At 41.1% G+C, this 20219-nt stretch overlaps 1 protein-coding gene across 5 annotated transcripts in view; it reads left to right on the plus strand.

Annotated features, from left to right (window-relative positions):
• CELF2 (CUGBP Elav-like family member 2) overlaps positions 1-20219 on the plus strand; it is an 832664-nt gene that overhangs the window by 411431 nt on the left and 401014 nt on the right. For all 5 annotated transcript variants that reach the window (XM_043563375.1, XM_043563374.1, XM_043563366.1 and 2 more), the window contains one exon: positions 16891-16926. Coding sequence is in view for 3 of the 5 variants with exons in the window: in XM_043563366.1 (XP_043419301.1) it covers positions 16891-16926 (36 nt within the window). In the remaining 2 variants the exon portion in view is untranslated. The remainder of the gene's footprint in view (positions 1-16890; positions 16927-20219) is intronic.

Genomic DNA, 20219 nt, shown 5'->3' on the forward strand with positions numbered 1-20219 from the left:
ACTGTATTAACGAACTGAAAGAGAATAGCTATACGATCATCTAATAAATGCCGAAAAGGATTTGACAGAATGCAACATCTATTCCTGAAAAAAAAGTCTCAGCAAACTGGGAACAGACAGAAACTTCCTCAATCTGATATGAAAAATTCACTGCTATTGTCATACTTAATAGCAGAGTACTTAATGATTTGCATCTGAGATCAGGGACAAGCCAATGTCTGCCTTTCCACTTTTATTCAACATCATATGGATTCTCGCCAGTATAATCAGCAAGACTGTGGTAGAAAGGTGCGACGTGAAAGACGTGGATGAAGAAGAAGTGCAATGCCTAGTCAAAACCAACACGATTGCCTTTTTAGAAAATTCTACAGAATTTACAAAAAAGCTTTTTAGCACTAATAAACAAGCTTAGCAAGTTAGCAGGATATAAGATCTATATATAATAGCAAATTGTATTTCTGTTTACTACCTTTTATGACACCATTGAAAATATTCAGTGCTTGGGAATAAATCCAACAAAAGAGATGTGCTGAAAACCACAAAACATTGCAGGAAATTAGAGCAGACCTAAATAAACAGAGAGATGCACTGATTCATGGTTCAGAAGTTTCAATATTGTTAAAACGTCAATTTTCTCTGAGTGGATCTATAGATATAATGCAATATCAATCAATATCTCAGCACACTTTTCTTGTAGAAATTGACTGAAATTCATGGAGAAATGCAAAGGGCCTAAAGTAACCAAAATAACTTTGAAAAGGAAGAACAAAGATGGAAGGCTAACCCTACAAGATTCCAAGACTTACTATCAATCTGCAGTAATGACAACTGTGATATTGATACAAAATTAGACAAATAGATAAAGAGAACAGAATAGAGAACCCAGAAAGGGACCTACACATGTATGGACACCTGATTGATAACAAGAATGCAATGGGGAAATGATACATTTTTCAACATATGGTGCTGTACCAACTAGACATCCACATGCAATAATCAAACTTTGATCTTTGTCCCAGATAAAAAGAATTAACCCAAAATATCACGGGACTAAATACAAAACTTAAAACTATAAAACTTCTAGGAGGAAGCATTGGAGAAACTCTTTGTGACTTTGAGTAGGCAAAGATTCCTAGATACAACTCTAAAAGGAATAATCCAAAAGTTGGTAAATTGGACTTCATTAAAAAAAAATCTTTCTGAGAGTAACCCTTAAGAGAATGAAAAGACAAGTTGCAGATGAGAAAAATTTGTAAATTATAGGTCCGATGAAGAACCTGAAAATTCAACAATAAGAGGAAAACCCAATATTTTAAATACTGGGTAAATGATTTGAATAGGCACTTCTCCACAGAAGTTATGTAGATGTCAAATAAGCATATGAAAAGATTGCCAACATCATTAGTAGTTCCCTAATAATTAGTTGTTCCCTAATTAGTAGTTCCCTAATAATGGAAATCTAAATTAAATCTACAATGAATTACCACTATACACCTATTCTAATAAGTATATTTAAAAAGATTGTACCAAATCATGGTGAGGGGAGACATACTGGGACTGTTACATGCTCTTGCACACTAAAAGTGGGAATGTAAAATGCTCCAATCACTTCAGAAGACGTTTGGCAGTTTCCTTAAAAGTTAAGTACATACCTATCATATGATGTAGCCATTCCACTTCTAGATGTTTACCTAAGAAAAAGGCAATCATAGAATGTCTATACAAAGATGTGTACATGAATGTTTATAGCAGCTTTATTTGTAACAGTCATAAATGGAAACAACGCACATGTCCACCAAGAATGGATAAACAAACCATGGCATAATCATACAATGGAATGGTACTTAGCAATCAAAAGACCTTACTATTGATACAGTCTACAACATGTATGAATCTCAAAAGGATTATGCTGCATAAAAGAAAGCAGACAAAAAAAAAAGGATTGCTGTATGATTCTATTTATATAAAATTCTATGTAGGGTGACAGAAAGTAGATCAGTGGTGATTTGGGAATGGGGAATGGGAGGAAGGGGTTACAGTGGGGCAGAAGGGAACTCTTGGGGTTGATGAATATGTTCACCAACTTGAGGTGGGAATAATTTCATGAGTGTGTATGTATGTTGAATTTTACCAAACCCTACACTGTAAGTATATGCAGTTATATCAACTATACCTTAGGAAAGCAAAGAGGAACTCTTCTGGAAGGAAAGGAGGGAGGAAGGAAGGGAGGGAGGGAGGGAGGAAATTTCAACTTTCAGAGAAGTGGTAGGAGGCTATGTTAGTGAAAGGAAGGTGAAGGCTCCCCAGTATCATTTCCTAATCTGAATGAGACTGGCCCTGACCATGCATGTAAGCCAAGTGACATTTTCCACTGGAATGTTTGCTCAGGTGGTTCTATTCACATTTACTTTTTACAGCTTCTCTGTGATATTTTTAGAATGCCAGGGTTCCTACCCATCCACCATCTCATAAAAATCCAACCTTTCTACTCCCAGGATGTTAGATGAAAAAGTGAATGACTACATATAGAACCTAGGCATAGTGGTTATCTAAGTCTTATTTTTTTATTAGTATAAATACCTCCTTACTTTCTACTTAACCTTTACTTCAGAGAATTCTGTTAATTACAAAACTTTCCAATAAGCGAAACTGATTTATGAAAATACTAATTTTAAAACAAGTGAGAGATTGATCACATTCCTTACCAAAATAGGTTCCCCCGAGGGCCCCTTGAAATAGCAGAGTTTCTTGGGGGCATCAAAAATTCATTCAGTACATTAAAAATTGGTTTTTGCACACATTTCAGGAATCTATTTACATACTCTTAAGCCAAGCTGACCAAGTGAATGAGCTTTTTAATAAGCTTCTCTTTCTTTGGGTTGACGTTTCTGGACATAAATATCCACCCTGTATCCCCCCCTACCGACTCCTGGCAGCCCCTGGTGGAATGTGGGCACAGGACTGTGTCACATGTGCTGCTGAGCCTTCTTGCAGAGGGGCCTCTAGGGATCTTTAGTGCCCCTAGAGGATGGGAGGCCTGGTGCATAGATCTGCAGGCTAATCCCCAGGCCCATGCCCATCTGGACACCATGAGCAACCTGCCGGCTGCACCTGGCCCAGCAGTGGGAATAGAAGTGTCCCTTCCACAGCCCAGCCGGCAGGTGGCATGCACAGACAATGATGTGCACCACTTGTCCCCTCTCGGACCCCAGCCTGTGGCCTTCCCCAGGAGGCAGGGGCGGAGGGCCTGTGCCCAGCTCCTGCCACCTTTCAGCAGATGCTGAAGTCAGCTTATGGGCCCTGTAGGGCCCTGACGCCTTCTCCCCCGGAGAGCTGGAAGCCATGCTGCTGCTCTGGAAATGACACCTTGCCCGCTGGGCCCTCAGGTTGTCTGGGCAGTCCTTTAGAAAAAAGTTTTGTGTGTAAGACTGAACTATGCCCACTGCTGTCCTTTCTGCAGAAGCCAGCACGTATCAGTCTGCTGATCTTCTCCAGGCCTGTTTCTATGTATTTCCATACTCAAATGTACTCATGGAACTTCTTGTTCTGGGTTTGTTATTAACATCAACAACATAAAACCCAACCTATTATTCTGAAACTTAGTCTTTCTCTAATTCAACGTGCCTTGGAATTCTGTTTCAGAACATTCTTTGTGATTGTTCCGTAGGTATTGTGCAGTGTGGGTATCACACAGTTTAGCCATTACCTTACTTGTGGGCATTTAGTTTCAGTTACAGACAGAGCTATGACGAATGGCCATGGCGATGCCTTCTTGGGCATTTGGGCAAGGGCGGATACCCAGGAGTAGTTTAAGCTAACCTTTAACCCTAGAGCTGACCCATTTGACAGCCCTCTCATACCTCTAATACATGTGGACCTTTCTCATAGAAAGTACGTCTGAGAACCAGTAAGATAAAAGCTTATAGATCTATAAGTAAAGTTCAGATTGAAACTTTTTTCTTAGATTCCTGTTTCTCTCATTTGTGCCATTGGATTGCTATATGGAGAGATCTGTCCCCTCCAGGTTATCATCCTAATTTTGATGTCTTTTGACCGGGATTAGCTATGTGTTGTTTTGTTTTCTTGTTTTAGCTATTTATTTGAGAATTGGACAGGTCTGGGTTCAAACTGACTTGACTTCTCTGAGACTCAATTTACTTATCTGAAAAATGGGCATAATAATAACAAGGAGTTGTGGAGAATGAGAGAGAGTTTATGTGAAATGCTAAGCAAAGCAATTGAAACATAGTAAGTATGTAGTCATTGATGGCTGTTATGAAATAAGTGATAAACTTTATAAATCACATTCAGATCCATTTCAGTATTTTGGATATCGAGAGTATTTTTAACAGTAGCTATTTCTCAGTGTTTTAGCATCTTTGATACTAGTGGTCTGTCTTGTGGATATGATTGTACGTATTTGCTCCACACACTAGTACACATGCCTGTTTTAGGCTTATGTTAATGGCCTTTACACTTTGGTCTGTGTTAGGTATTAGATAATTCAGTGGAAAGGATGATCTGGTCCAACTCCCCATTTTCAGGTGCACAGACTTTGTCTAACAATGTCTCTCCTAGGACAGCTAATCCAACCAGATAAGCGGTGAAAACATCCTTAATTTCCAGAGTTGAATTACCTAATTTTCTTCTATCTTCAAGTCATTCGGGTGATTAATTTTCAATTATTCCCAACATAAATGGGAAAGACCTGAAAAAAAGCCTACTTCATTGATTCAGCATATTTAACTTAGCACTTTCTGACGGCCACTCTCTGACCTGGGTGCTGGTGACAGAGATGGACAAAAGAGATCATCCCTGCCCTCACAGACCTTCCAGTCCAGCAGGGGAGATAGTGATCGGGCAGTGTTGAGTCAGAGTCTCTATTTATGAGGAGGTAGCATTTCACTGATCCTGATGAGGCCCTGATCCCATTCAGCTGATACTCACCACGTGCTCCATGAATAACTAAACCAAGGGACAGATTTGTCACAATGCAGAGACTTCATTTTGGCATGTATGGTTTGGGTACTGCATGAATATGTAGTCAATAAACAAAGAGACAGTGTTCTGTAATGAAGAACCAGAGAACGCCTTTTTCTACCACAAGCAATTTTCTTTCCCCCGAAAATCTTGAGCAAGAAAGCGTACTCTAAAAATGTAGCATGTCTTTTGTTTTCTTAAAGGACACACACATGTGTGTATGCCTGTGTGTGTGCTTGAACATCCAGGCACATAGACCACTAAAAGGAAAATGCTTTCATGGCTTGCAGCAGGCCCTAGAGATTTAAGTCCTGAAACCTCCAATTTGTACCAATAATTCATATACAGCTATATGGGGTGAAAAAGGTTAATGATGGAATTTTTTTAAAAGTATGTTCCATTGACTATAAATGGCAGATCTGACAGTTAAAATGAAAATTGTTCCAGAAGAAACTTTAGTCAAACTAATTATTTGAGACGTTATAAGGATGTATAATTATATTCTTCACCTTTTAAAAAAAAAGTTTTATTACAAATGTGCTTTTAAAGAACAAGTAGAAATAAAAGCTGTAATTGTTCTTAATTATAGCTAACTGTAATTGCACTCAATTGCAATATGCTGAATATCACCAATGGCTAAAGAAATCCTGGCATACAGACAGTGCCCCCACATTCATGAGATGAGGTATAGTTTTATGAATATTCTGTTATCTATAATTTAGCTCTTTTACTGTTGATTCCATTTCTGTTGGTTTTATTTTATTTTTTTTTTTAGTGATTGTAGAGACATAATTGTCATCTGTGAATGTGTTGAAGGTTGGAGATTTCGTCTGGGACTCGTTCAAAACTGCTATTGCCACGCACACAAAAAAGGCACATTGGCGATTGTTAAATGAGAGATTTGGCCATGACCCATCGTGGTTGAATACACAGATTTGAATTTTCAGAGGTAGTGATGAATACCCCATTTAACTTGCCCAGCAGAGTCTAAGAAGCGACCAGGAAAATAGGAAGCACTAAGTACTCCTCTGTGGATAGCACTAGAGTTGTGCTATTTTGAATGGCTAAATTAAAGAAGGCGAAAGGGTCCCGTGAATGGGAGAAATTTCGTCTCGCCCCTCTCTCTGTGCCCAGAACTCAGATTGAATTCCGTGTTTCTGCCCAGACCTCTGAGGTCGGTGCCAGCCTTTATAGGCAGAAAGGCTGGGCTCCCTGAGGGGGCCGTTTGATCACGAACTCTGGACTCTCTTGGATCCCCGCTTGACTCATCTGTGAAATGAGGGGTAACCACGCCATCCTGTTCTTCACTGAGGGCCGTACAAATGGTTTGATTAGAAATAAATAAATAAATACACTGTTGGAGAGAAGTAAGGTCTTTAGCTTCAAACAAACAAAAACAATAAGATTCCCCAGATCACATCAGCACAATATTTATTACTTTTCATTTTTCATGGATGGCTATTTCAAGCTTTTACCCCTAAAGCCAGAGTCAGCTTTGAAAGCATTTCTGGTTTTGATGGTTTGTTTTTGTTTTGTTTTTTAACTAAAAAAGGAAGAGGGTGGGGCTCAATACCTTGGCCTGAGCCCCATTCCGGACTGCAGGTGGAGGCCAGGTCCACGGAGGTGGAAGCTCTTGGAAGGGCTGTTCTTTTGGCAGAGGTCATGGTTACATCACACGCCAGATAGGAGCATATCTGTCTCTTACTTTGGGATATTGAGCAGAAGCCAACAAGGCCGTGAGTCCAGAGTTCCAGCTTGTGCTCCTCAGAATCCTCCAGTGCCCAGTGCCTGGCAGGGCCTGAAGGTTGCATCTGTGAGGGGGCAGGAAGTCATTGATCAGACTCTTGAACAGACCAGGAGTCCAGGAACTGGTATAACCATCTCTCCATTTTTCCATTTTGTACTTTCATCCCACATAGGGTTTGACTGTGGCTGTCAGAAGCCACCACCTTCTCTCTCCTCTCTCCTGCCCCACATCTCCCATCGCCTTGGGCCCTCCGCCGCCTTTTCCCAGGCCAGAGCCCATCTTGGGAAGGTGCACAGTGTCCAGCAAGTTCTCACATCCATCTCGATTGGACAGTGGTTTTTATATTTTAGGTTCTTGGAAAGGGCAACATCTGTGAGACAGAATTATCCTTCCTTTCCCTGAAAGTCTGTTTCATCAGTCAAGACTTTGACATTGTTATGCTGATGAAGTCTCTCTGAATCTGTTTTCCCAGAAACCTCCTTGAAGGGGATTCTCGGGGGATGGGGGCAGATAAAACCTCATCCTGCTACTTAAAGCCTAGGAATGCCTGTTCCTTTTTATAAGTTTGCTGTGATGGCTTCCACACTACATGGTCAACCTTGTGAGGGAAGGGTCTATGTTTATTTATTCCCTTCTCAATCCCTAGCAGCTGGAAACTGGCACATAGTAGGAGCTTTAGAAAGCATTTGTTGAACAAATTAATAAATACATGCTAATATTAAATGATAATGAACTCAGTACCAATACTTGCGGGTTGATGGATTAGGCCATTAGTCAAACATTACAATGCAGGCTGCTTTTTGCAAATCCCTCTTTGATCCAGAAATTATCAGGAGTGGGGATGATTTTCTCTCATTAAGAGGACTTATTGGTGATATTACATCCCTAGGAGCTAATAGAGAAAAATTAGGCATTCTTGCAAAACGGGCTGCCTTTCAGACTGCTTTATCAAAGAAAAAAATTATTTTTGATTAATAATTTTTGGTATATTTTCCCTTAAGCCCATTTATGAATTGCAGTAAATTTTGGAGCACAATTATCCAGCAGTATTAAGTGCAGAGATCTTTTAGTAATCTGATACCCCTGCTCTCTGGCAAAAGCATAGTATTTGAAGAGGATACACCTCTTCTTTTTTGTTATTGTTGGTTTGTTGTCTTGTTTTCGTTTGTTTTTTTGTTTGTTTGGAGAGATGTCATTTTGTTAACGAAGCTTTTAAAAAGCACACATACCTGCAGCCTTTTGCATGTGCATTTTCTGTTTTTCTTGTTTGGTTTTGTTTTTGTTTTGCTTTCTGGCTCTGAGAGTACAAGGTGCCCAATGAAATGTAATGTGCCTTCCATGGGGCACCTGGGTGGCTCAGTCGATTGAGCGTCTGACTTCGGCTCAGGTCATGATCTCTTAGTTCCTGGGTTCCAGCCCCGCATCGGGCTCTGTACTGACAACTCAGAGCCTGGAGCCTGCTTCGGATTCTGTGTCTCCCTCTGTCTCTCTGCCCCTCCCCTGCTCGCAGTCTGTCTCTCAAAAAATAAAATAAAAATGTTAAAAAAAAAAAAAAAAAGAAAGTAATGTGCCTTCGTTAGGCTCTGGGACTGCCCTCCAGGACTGGTTATATTTGCCATTGCCACAGTCTAAATGAGTGAGTTTTAATGAGCAGGAATTGTTACTCATGGCAGATTCGGGTTCTTCCTGGATATATTATTTAACTGTGGTGGAGTCACCAGCATAGAGGATGATGATGAACAGGTGAACCCAAGTGCGTGTGGACATTCAGTCCCACGGCTACCAGCAGTCTCGAGGACAGGCTTCCCCATCTCAAGTGCATTCCTGAGCTAAGTGTCAAGATGACATTTTTGAAAGAAAAGAAAACAAAAGCCCTCGACACCGTCTGGAAATGACCGGAGGGGCAAGCAGGGCCATTCGAACCGAGGCCCCTCACAGGTGACCGTCAGGGCCTGGCCTGCTGTGTTGCACAGTTGAACCGGAGAAGCTTTTGGCTTTTATTTTCGAAGCGCTGGAGCACAAGAACACACACAAAGGCACACCGTGGTGGCTGTTTTACGTGAGGAATGCTAAAATGGTCTGAAGACGTTTTGAGCCAAAAAAAATTCCCAGCAAGGACTCCAAATATGACCTGCCTGTTCAGGAGGCTGGATAGGTCAGGGATGAGATTAAATTAATCTTAACGTAGCCAGTCTGCTGACCACTCACATTGTGCCGGCGCCCTGCTGCCCGACGCAAATCCCTCCTTCCACACAGCCCTCCAGCGGGTCCCTGTGTTTTCCTGCGGGACTCGGTGGACGGGCGTCCCGTCTCCCCACGGTGATAACCCTCAGCCCGAGCCAAACACCAAACGTCATTTAAAGGGAAACACCACCTCGTCCACTTAATTCTGTGTGCCAAGGGCGCAGAAGAGGTCCTCTCCGCGGACGCGGGCAAGGCGGAGACCCTGGAGGGGGGCTCTTGTGGACGGGGCCCCGCAGGCCGGCCTGCTTCTGCGAGCGTCGCCGGCTGACCCCCCTGGCGTTCCCACGCCCGAGCGGGTCCGGGAGGCCGGCCTCTGCAGCGACGTGAAGTCTCTCTCCCCAGAATCTGCGGTTTCCTAAGTGTGTGAGTGTATCTGGGGGCCCGTCCCCCCATTCGGGCTGCCAGCATTTTGAGTGCACGGATCCAGACGGCCTATCGTTTTTTGTTTTTTGTTTTTTTTACACAAAGCAACACCTAGAATTGTCTGCTTCAGGCAGTGGGTCCTCGGTGAGTATTTGCTGAAAAGGAGTGTGAAATGCAGTGGCACCAAGGAAAGAAACAGGCCGAGAAGTTAAGAGAAGTTAAGGCGGAGGGAGTGGTGGCGTTTCACGCATTGACACGTTTGCTCAGTGCCCTTCCGGTGAGCCCTTCCTGACGGCCCTCTAGACAATAACAGCCCCACCTGCACTCTCTGAGCCTACCCTGTTCCTTTCTTCTTCATCGCATATACTGCGGGAGGCAGTAGTAAGTACCCATTCGCTCGTTTGTTTTTTGTCCATCTCCCCCTTCTACACTGCTGCCTTCCTGGTAGTGGGGCCATTTTTTTGTTGTTGCCTGCTGTAGCACACAACCCAAACCAAATAAAGAAATGTATTCGATATATATGTGTGTGCGTGTCTGTGTGCCCCCATTTTATTACCCCTGGTGACCTTCCCAGGCAGCAAGAGAACACTGAGAACACTACCCGTGGTCCACCCCATTTACCGGCCTGAGCTTCTGGGCCCCTCCCTCCTGCGCTGCCCACGAGGGGCTCTGCTTGAGCCGTCGGCCTGCGTTGTGTTGCAGGACAGGCCTGGGCAGCCTGTAGGTCTCAGAGGAGGCTGGACCCCACTCTCGCCCTGCTGTGAACCTGACCCCTTTCAGCCACTGAGACCCCACTCTCCTCCCCTTCATTCTGCTGTCGTGGTGGGTTCAATGTGACCTCTGTCTCTGGGCCACCTCGGCTGTGGCTTCCTTTCCTACCCCGCTCCCCTCGGACCCTGCCACCGCCCTTCGGACGGATCCTGCAGATTTGCCTCCACCCCAGTCCATGTACTAAGGTCCCGTCCTGCAAAGAGAGAGAGAGAGAGAGAGAGAGAGAGAGAGAGAGAGAGAGAGGCAGGCGCCTGGGTGGCTCAGTTGGTTAAACATCCGACTTCGGCTCAGGTCGTGAGCTCACGGTTCATGGGTTTGAGCCCTGCATCAGGCTGTGTGCTGACAGCTCAGAGCCTGGAGCCTGCTTCGGATTCTGTCTCCCTCTCTAGACTCTGCCCCTTCCTGGCTTGTGTGCTGTCTCTCTGTTTAAAATAAACATTAAAAAATTTTTTTAAGAGGGGCACCTGGGTGGCGCAGTCGGTTAGGCGTCCGACTTCAGCCAGGTCACGATCTCACGGTCCGTGAGTTCGAGCCCCGCGTCAGGCTCTGGGCTGATGGCTCGGAGCCTGGAGCCTGTTTCCGATTCTGTGTCTCCCTCTCTCTCTGCCCCTCCCCTGTTCATGCTCTGTCTCTCTCTGTCCCAAAAATAAATAAAAAAAAAAAAAAAATTTTTTTAAGAAAAGAGAGTGAGAAAGTATACACATGTACGTATAGATGTATACATATGTGTATATAATTTGTAGCTTGTACATACTGAGTAGCAATATGACTTCCTAATCAGAAGAATGGGCTCTGAGGCCAGAATGCCTTGGTTCAGATCCTGGCCCTGTCACCAGCCATGTGGCCTTCAGAAGCTACTTACATTTTTGTGTCTCATTTTTCTCATCTCTATTGTGTTTTAATCATAGCAATGACTGCATGCATCTTCAGTAAGAGTTAAGTGAGTAAACTCATGTCAGTGGCCTAAAGCGATGGCTGGTGTTAAATGAGGGTCTGATAAGTGTGAGCTTGTGTGTGTGTGTGTAGTTTTCACCATGTGGGAATAATGCTTGTGTCGACATACAGACATGCACTTGTACGTGGCCACACACACACTCCTATTTTACTCATGTGAGTGGAAATTGAAGAAGGTAGGTAGAGCAGGAGGGAAAAGATATAGAAGGGACAAAATAACAAAAATATAAAGGGTTAAGAGAAATGAGCAGTATCTTTGGGCTTTCTTCATCAGAGGAGAAATTTTAATCTCTACACTGTTTTAGATTTCCTGGAGCTAAGGCTCACCAGGTAAGACAAAAGTTAACGGCCCTAAATTAATATATGCATTTGTAATGATGCCTTTTAAGCCAATCTTCTTGTCTGTGTAATATTTGGAAATAGATCCAACTTTATTTTTTAAATTTTTTTTAATGTTTATTTTTGAGAGAGAGAGAAAGAGACGAGAGTGGAACTGGGGGAGAGGCAGAGAGCGGGGGAGACACAGAAGCTGAAGCAGGCTCCAGGCTCTGAGCTGTCAGCACAGAATCCGATGTGGGGCTTGAACTCACAAACTACAAGATCATGACCTGGACCAAAGTCAGACACTTAACCGACTGGGCCACCCAGGCACCCTAATAGATCCAACTTGAAAGGCCCACACTTTGCCCCAAGCCAGGTGAGAAAGGAAGGAAGGAAGGAAGGAAGGAAGGAAGGAAGGAAGGAAGGAAGGAAGGAAGGAAGAAGAAGGGAGGGAGGAAGGAAGGAAGGAAGGAAGGAAGGGAGAGTGGAGGGAAGGAAGGAAGAAAAAATCTACTTAACTATAATACTTTCACTCTTAATTAAAGAAAACTTCCCTTCTATGACTGAAATATTAAATCATTTGCAAGACAAGCAAGAAAAATAAAATATATTTTAAAGTTTTTAAAAAGTCTTTGTACTTTGGGAAGAATCAAAAGTATCTACCGTTGGAGAGAAACCTTCCAGGTCTTAAAAATATTTATCATGCCGCCACACAATTAGCATGGGGGCTCATGTCCTCTGTTTTATAGTTGTCGGCTAATTTTGGAAACTGGCAGGCTGCACAGAAATAGACGGTATGCTCTTGCTTCAACACTTCCTAAAAAAAGAACGGTTTGCATCGTTCAGGAATGGGAAGGGATAGGACATGATGAGGAAGAACGCTATTTCAGACAGATGATAAAAGCTTGCATCACTCTGTGCTCCAGCAAATGTTCCACACGTTTAAAATTAAAGTTTTTTTTTTAAGGGATGCTAAATAATCTACAAAAAAAAAAAAACCTGTATAATACCCACGGGATACTTATCTGCTTTTGAAAGATGCTTGTCTCTTCTGGTTTTTTTCTTTGATAAAATTGAATTTATAGCACAACTTCAGATTTGCAGAGAGCGTTCTTGTTTGTTCACATTGGTGATTGATCCAACAACTCGAGATCAAAGGGCAGCATTGTTATTACGTTCTGGGATTTAGAGAGCCACCAGGCAGAAGAAATTGCCCAAGGATATGCACCCTGTCGCATGCCTTCCATCATATTGGTCTACTTCGGAACCCCTAGGACAGCTCTGTTTCTTGGAACACGGAATTCTGCTTTGTTGTTTTTTTCATTGTGGTTTCACTTAGTTTTCAACATCCTGCTCTCCGTGAAGTCAGATTATCTTAGTAATGGTAACTAAAGAAAGGAAATAAATGCAACCCCAAACATTGATATTATTCCAACAAGCATTTTAAGAAACGAATTGAGGAGACGGGAATTACCTGCAGGTAGAAAATGTGTCCCGGTCTGTTCCACTCATATTTATTGAGTGCTTGGCGTGTGCCAGGAGCTGAGTATTCAAAATAAATAAGTCATGATCTTTGACTTCAGGGAGCTGTCAGTTGTATAAAATTCAAAAGTCTCCACCACTGTCTACCTTATATATAATATCCTTTATTGGAGTATAAACACTTGGAAAGGAGGATCAGGATCTAATTCATCTTGGTGCCCCTGAAAGCACCCAGCATGGGTGTGTGCTGAACATATGCTAAGTGTTCAGTGAATATGTTGGATAAATAAATAATAGTAATGAAGATGAATTATACTTAGAAAGTCATGTTAATAGTGGACATCGTAACTCATACAAGTTCACTGAAAAATGCCTTGTCTTTATAGTACCTTCTTTTTTATAGACATAGACTTTATTTTTTAGAGCAGTCCTGGATTCCCAGCAAAATTGACAGGAAGGTACGGAGATTTCCCACATTCCCCTCTCCCCCACACATGCACAGCCTCTCCCATTATCAACACCTCCACCAGGATGGTACATGTGTTATCCTCGATGAACCTACATTGACACGTTATTCTCACCCAGAGTCCACAGTTTGCATTGGGGCTCACTCTTGGTGTTGTCTGTTCTGTGAACTTGGAGAAATGGGTGACGACATGTATCCACCTTTGATGGTATCATACAGAGTAGTTTCACTGCCCTAAAAATTTTCTGTGTGATACTTTTTGGAGTTCTGTCAAGTGGGTCTTGATGGAGCATTATCTAAATTAAGCACAGCATATCGTGCTGAATTTATTTTCTTCAAGGATTTCTTTACAAAAGGTATACATTCATGAAAACACGAATAATTCACATTTTTTATTAGCAATAGTAAATGGGTTAAAATGAGCAAGTTAGCATTTTCAAAGCCATAATGTTTTGCCGATCTTGAAAATGACAACTGATTGGTGAGTCTTAGCTGTGTTATTGCAGTCAGGTATGGTGGCTCTTTCTTGCTTTGTATTCTTTCTTTAAATCATGGAGCCACATGTTCCAATGGAATCACCAGGTTTTTAGGTAACATCTTACAATTTAAGCTGTGTTCATCCATTCATGCACGTTCACCAAAAATTCCTTTTCCTATGAAAAGTCTATAATTCTAATGTAAATTTTTGAGTATGCAGTTTTGTAAAAAAAAAAAAAAAGAAAAAGAAACCTGTAAAAAAAAAAAAAAGATCAATTTCCCATGCTGGTACTTCCTACGTGGAGAGCCTAACTTTCTTTCACAGCATTTTTTTGCTCTGAAGGTAAGGCTAACACTCTGAGTGTGTGGATCCACTGAGTGGAGTTCTGCATTGTCTTTCATGCATATGTCACACATAGAATTCACCCCCTATTTCTAGTTTACTTTTTAAGAGGAACAAGAACTGAAAGTCACCTGTGAAAATCATGTCTTTCTTCCCCCAAGCCCCTAGATCTAATTCAAGATCAGCTTTTCTTAAGCTACTTGTCATTTTATTCCTTCCAAAGAATACAACTTATTTTTCAAAAAACAGAACTTCTCCACAGTCATTTTTCATTGGGTTTATATCTTGTTTAATTAAATTTGAAAATAAGAATGAGTATCGCCAACATAAATTGGTTGGGGAACAAACACAACGTACTCTCAGTAAGCACACACACGTAGGTGGCAGGAGCCAGAGCGAGATGGGCATTCTTGACAGGGTTGAGTCACCATGTTTTTCCCTAGGAGTGGAGAATGTTGCTCAATCCACTAAGGTTTGGACAGAGAAGTTAGTTATGGGTGCTTCCATTCTATTTTTCTCTTGCACAGGTTCTCCACCGAGGGAAGTTTTGCCCCAGGGGACGTTTTGCAATGTTTAGAGACATTTGAATTGTCACAAAGTGGGGGGAGTGCATACTACTGGCATCCAGTGGGTAGAGGCCAAGCCTGCTGCTAAATATCTTATAATGTACAATACACCAAACAGCCTTCATGACAAACGAACATCTGGCCCCAAATGTCATTATAGTATGAGGCTGAGAAATGCTACTCTACTGCAAGTTCAGTGGATTTATTATCATTTATGTTCAACATTGTTTTAAATTTTTTCAGCATTCATTCATTTTTGAGAGACAGAGCATGAGTGGGTGAGGGGCAGAGAGAGTTAGAGAGAGAGACACACACAGAATCCGAAGCAGGCTCCAGGCTCCGAGCTGTCAGCACAGAGCCCGACAAGAGGCTCAAACTCACGGACTGTGAGATCGTGACCTGAGCTGAAGTCAGGCATTTAACCAACTGAGCCACCCAGGCGCCCCCTGTTGTACGTTGTTTTGAAAGATACCAGGGGGACTCATAATATTAAAATACATATAATCTGGAAAGTAAATATAAAGAGTTAAAAGATTAGAAAGAAGGGAAGGTAATGTACCTTAACCTTGGGATGCTGCTATTATTATGATCAAGCTCTAAACATAGATCTAACCCTGCGGGGCAACAAGAAGATCAGAAAAATTCGTTAATTCCTTCCTTGAAAATTTAACAAATACTTATTGAGTAATCATATATGTTGGCCTCAAGTTACAAAATAATAAATACTAAAATAGAATGTAAAAGATATTTCTGTTATGATCATTGTTATAAAGGAAAACTAAAGGGAGGGGTGCTTCTTGGCTGGGGTACCCACAGCTCTGATTCTATCTGGGAAGAAAAATTTCTTATGCAGGCATGGAATTCTTGGAAGAGACAAGTTCATGTAAAACATTCGGTGGTGTCACGGACCAAGCTTTCAACTGTGGTTTTTGCTAAGGGGATGAAAGCTTTCTCTCAAAAACTAGTTTCTGAAGCAGTAAGAGCTGGAGATTTAATATTATCTAGTTATTTAGGAAAGAATATTTCTATGGGAGCTCAACTTATATCACTCATTTATAAATCATTCATTAATTTAAGGTGGTATGGTTCTAAGGGAATCAGCGAGTCCCTATGGTGCCCGGGTATTGTCGCAGACGGTAGGAAAGAGTTCTAGAGGCTGGGAGGGCCAGAGAAGATTCCTGGAGGAAGAAGTCCTGAGATTCCTAACTCAGAGTTGATGTATTAGTTGTAGGAGGTCCACGAACCATCTATAATTGTGCTCCGTATTTTACATACATATGTATGGGTGTATTGTTATTTTCCCCCATGTAAGGTGTTTGTATCTTTGATGAGATTCCTAAAGGAAATATATGACCTCAAGAAGATTATGTACCACTCTTCCTAAGAATTACACCTTTAATCCCCCAACACAAAGTGGAACCTGCCTTCACTTTTAAAATACCTCAGCATTAAGCCTCCATTTCTACCTCTTACTCCTTGCCCCCCATAATTTCCAAGAACACATCTCAGATTGAAAGATAGGATATCGCGACTCGGAAAAAGTTAGTTGTGAAATTTGTGTCTCATTGGTCTTATTAATGTACTATAAAGCCTTCAATTAGTGACTCGTCTTTTGTGCCCCTTGAATTATCATAGCATGTGCCTTCAAAAATCCCACCTGGTAGGACAGTATAATGAAGAAATAAGAAACGGCAATTTGCTACTAAAAGAATTGGATTTTGTGCTGTACGTGTTCTTTCATAAACCTCAGGTGACAGAGATCATCAACACAAAGACACATTCTCAGAGGAATTTGTTCCTAAATGATTCTTGGAAAAAGAATGCAAGTGCTTGATTTAGCTGGAAAATATCTAAAAGGTGGTTTGGGATTTTTTTTTTCCTTCCCATTTTCTTTCTGTATGTTGTATATTTTCAAATTGTAATGTTTTAAACAGAAAGTAGCGGTATATTTTTGCATGTGTGTAAAATCACTTTGAAAGTAACCATTGAAATGTTTATGGGAATGAATCAGAAATGTCATTAGTCAGTGCTTCTACTGTATACTGCCTATACTGTATCTTCTTCACATGTATGATCTTATAATGCCTTGGTGCATTATGTTGTGGTTTTATTAAACAAATTTTTTTATGATTTACCAAAAGAAGCTAATTATGCGTATCTTCTTTTTCTCCTCCAGAGAGACAACCACAGAGTTAGCGGGAAATCTACCAAGGTGAGCAGGCTGGCTTTGCTTATTCTGTGCATGATTTCTGATGCCCCTCACAAGAAGTGCTGGATCTTCTTGGAGAGGCCTTTGTAATTTTCTCTTCCTTGCAGCAGATTTTAAGACCTCATATTTCACGATGTAAATGCCAGAAACTGTGTATGAGTCACAAAGAAGAGGTGTAACCAAGAAGTAATGAGAGAAATGTCCATATATGACTTAGAGAAATCATTCTCATTGTTTTAAAGTTACATCATGCATTTGGAGATGTATTTATGAGATACATTCTCTGCAGAAATCATAAACATGTTGTTTCTTTTATTATATTTGTGGGCATTAGTGCAATGAGTTGTGGTTTTCTCCACTATACCTCCTATCATCCTTACGTTCAAGGATTTATAGATTTATAAAAGAATTCTGAGCCTCCATTCAAGAACTTACATCATAGTTTTGATGATTATATAAATACTTTTATATTTCTTATTGTCATTGAAATAAGTACTTAGTAATATTATCTCACTAGGAAAAGAAATCGGTATGTAAGTTGATTGATGTGTATTATATATTTTTTTATATCGTATGTTACTATACGAAATAAGATATGATTAACAGGATGCATGTTATAGACAACTAGCTATCAAAAATGATTAACACTATTTATTAGCAGAACAAAACAGGAGTGACAGTATTTTAAGCGATCTTTTACTGGGCATTATATGCAGCACTTAGCATCTCGCCTTAGTCTTTGAAGGTGCTCAAAAACCACTTGTGAATGAGTGAATAGGGCATAGGGTATTGCTTGGGAACTATTGGAAATGCAAACATGAGAATCTCAAGAACAAGGAAGAGAAGAGCCAGCAGAATGTGATAATGAACAGCACCAGGGAATAGGGAAAAAGTACATATCGTCACCATCTGTCACAGGAGATAAGCACATTTGGTTGCTTTTTTTATGTAAAGTAAATCTTTGCTTATGGGATCGTGATTAATATTGCCAAAAAAAAAAAAACTGTTTACTGTGATCCAAATATTTAAATTACTATATGTCTTAATTCTTTGGATATCGTCCCAAAGAAACTTTTCGACTCCGTGCCGGTTGACCGGGTTAAACGCGGGCGTGTGTGCTGGTGTGTATCCCCACTGAGTTTGTCTGTCATTGTGCTTTCGCTCTGGGGAAAGTCTGCTATGAAGACCTAAGCATTCGTCATTTTCAGAGAGCGAGGGAGAGAGTTGTGTATCTGCCCATGTTTGTGGTGAGGAAGTTAATCCCAAAATAATGGAATGCAGAATGACTTCCAAACTTTTCTAGAACGGCTAAGGAGCAGACCACCCTCGTATTGTCAGACGAAACCCACACGGAGCTATAATCACGCAGATAAAAATTACTCCGATGTCTGAGAGATGTGGTGCGCACCTTGAATTCTGTTCAGTAGCCTTATGTTGTGAGTACTAAGAGGCAATGCCCGTGTTCCCTGCGAATGATCTTCTCTTGTTCTGTTGTAGCTGGTTTATTACTCGAGGGAGAATCTGGTCTTTTCTGGAGTTTGGTAGGAGTATTTTGGTAATGAGCCTACTTATTTTTTTTTTTTTCATGAATGTTTGCTATCCTAATGGCGCATCCTGTTGAAAATAAACATGACAACAATCTCATCCTGACTGCAATTTACAGCCACTGTAATGCACGACAATTAGGGCGTGAGAAATAATACATCAGTCCTTTCTCAATTATGCTTCTTCTAATGTAGTCTCAGGTATTTTTTTTACTTTCTCCGGGGCGGTTTGGGACATATCCACTGACAATTATCTCTCTTCCTCACATTACTATGAAATAATGCTAATAATGTTGGTGACGAATCCTTCTCTTGGTGGCAGACCCTTTCTTTTGCTAGCATTTGTTTGTTTGTACAGTCTCGTAGAATTCCATCAGTTGAACAGCGTTCAGCCCTTTTACGGATTTCTTCAGCCTGTCACCAGCAAAGTGCAAATGAGCCCCGGAAAACCTTGGTGCTATTTAGAACAAGGCACCTGTAGTTATTTTGTTTGTTTGTCGGCTGATGATTAGTGGAACATGACACTTTGTGGGTTTTTTTTTTAATCCGGTTAGTCGTAAAAATATACTTATACTGTGACATCAAGGAAAAATGGAAAATTCAGGCAACTGCTAAGTAGTGATATGTGGCTGGGAAGGAAGACAGTGGCATTTGAAAGCAGTTTTATGGTTTGGTTTTCACTGGCTTTTGACGGTCTTGAAATTTTCTGAAAGGCCATTTACAAATATTACACAGCGGTGGAGTATTTAAACTTTAATTGTCTTACATCGCATTAATTTAAAGTGGCTACGGGGCGCCTGGGTGGCTCAGTTGGTGAAGCGTCCGACTTCAGCTCAGGTCACGATCTCGCGGTCTGCGAGTTCGAGCCCCGAGTCGGGCTCTGTGCTGATGGCTCAGAGCCTGGATCCTGCTTCCGATCCTGTTTCCCTCTCTCTCTGCCCCTCCCCCGTTCATGCTGTGTCTCTCTCTGTTTCAAAAATAAATAAACGTTAAAAAAAATTTAAAAAAAATAATAAAGTGGCTAGCCACTGGGTGATAATATTCTGTGAAAACGTGCAACTCATGCAGCAGTGGTCTGTGTCTTGGTAGGTTAAAAATGCTTTGAAGTTGAAATAAGATACGTGCACAAGGCCATTGAGCAGACACCAGGTTTGTTTTTCGTTACTAATGATAACCTAAATGTGCTTTTGAATTCTTGCCATTGCTGAAATTAAAGCCTGGTAATAATCTGTCACAAGAAGAAATTAGATTATATGAGCAACATGCACGAAGCATTGTAATTATATTGTAAATATTAAAACCAATGATCTTGTTGGGATTAAAACAAATATTTAAACTGGCTACACGTACTCCTTATGTTGCCCTCTTTGTCTTGAAGTGTCCTGGAAATGGAATGTATGGTTCTATCTCTTGAACTGTGAAAATGATCATTTTCAATATCACAGGTGACTCCCTGCTTGTATTTTGCGGTAGCAAGGGACGACGTAGCAATCTGAACCATTGGTGTTCTTTTTTTTCCGTTACAAGCCCGTCTTTCAAGATATATTTTTAATGGTGAAGGGTGTTTAGTTTAGGTAGATGTGGTTTAATTAAATTGTGGTAAAACCACAACTCTTCAGATGGAAAGGAGGCACTCAATTAGTTACGGTAAGCTGGGGTTTTAATCTAAATGATGCTTATACAGAGATAGCACTTTATTTTGTATAGCGGAGTAAAGGTATAAACAAGGTTTATATTAACAGAGGTTTCAGC

This window comes from Prionailurus bengalensis, chromosome B4 (genome assembly GCF_016509475.1).
Source record: "Prionailurus bengalensis isolate Pbe53 chromosome B4, Fcat_Pben_1.1_paternal_pri, whole genome shotgun sequence".
NCBI lineage: Eukaryota > Metazoa > Chordata > Mammalia > Carnivora > Felidae > Prionailurus > Prionailurus bengalensis.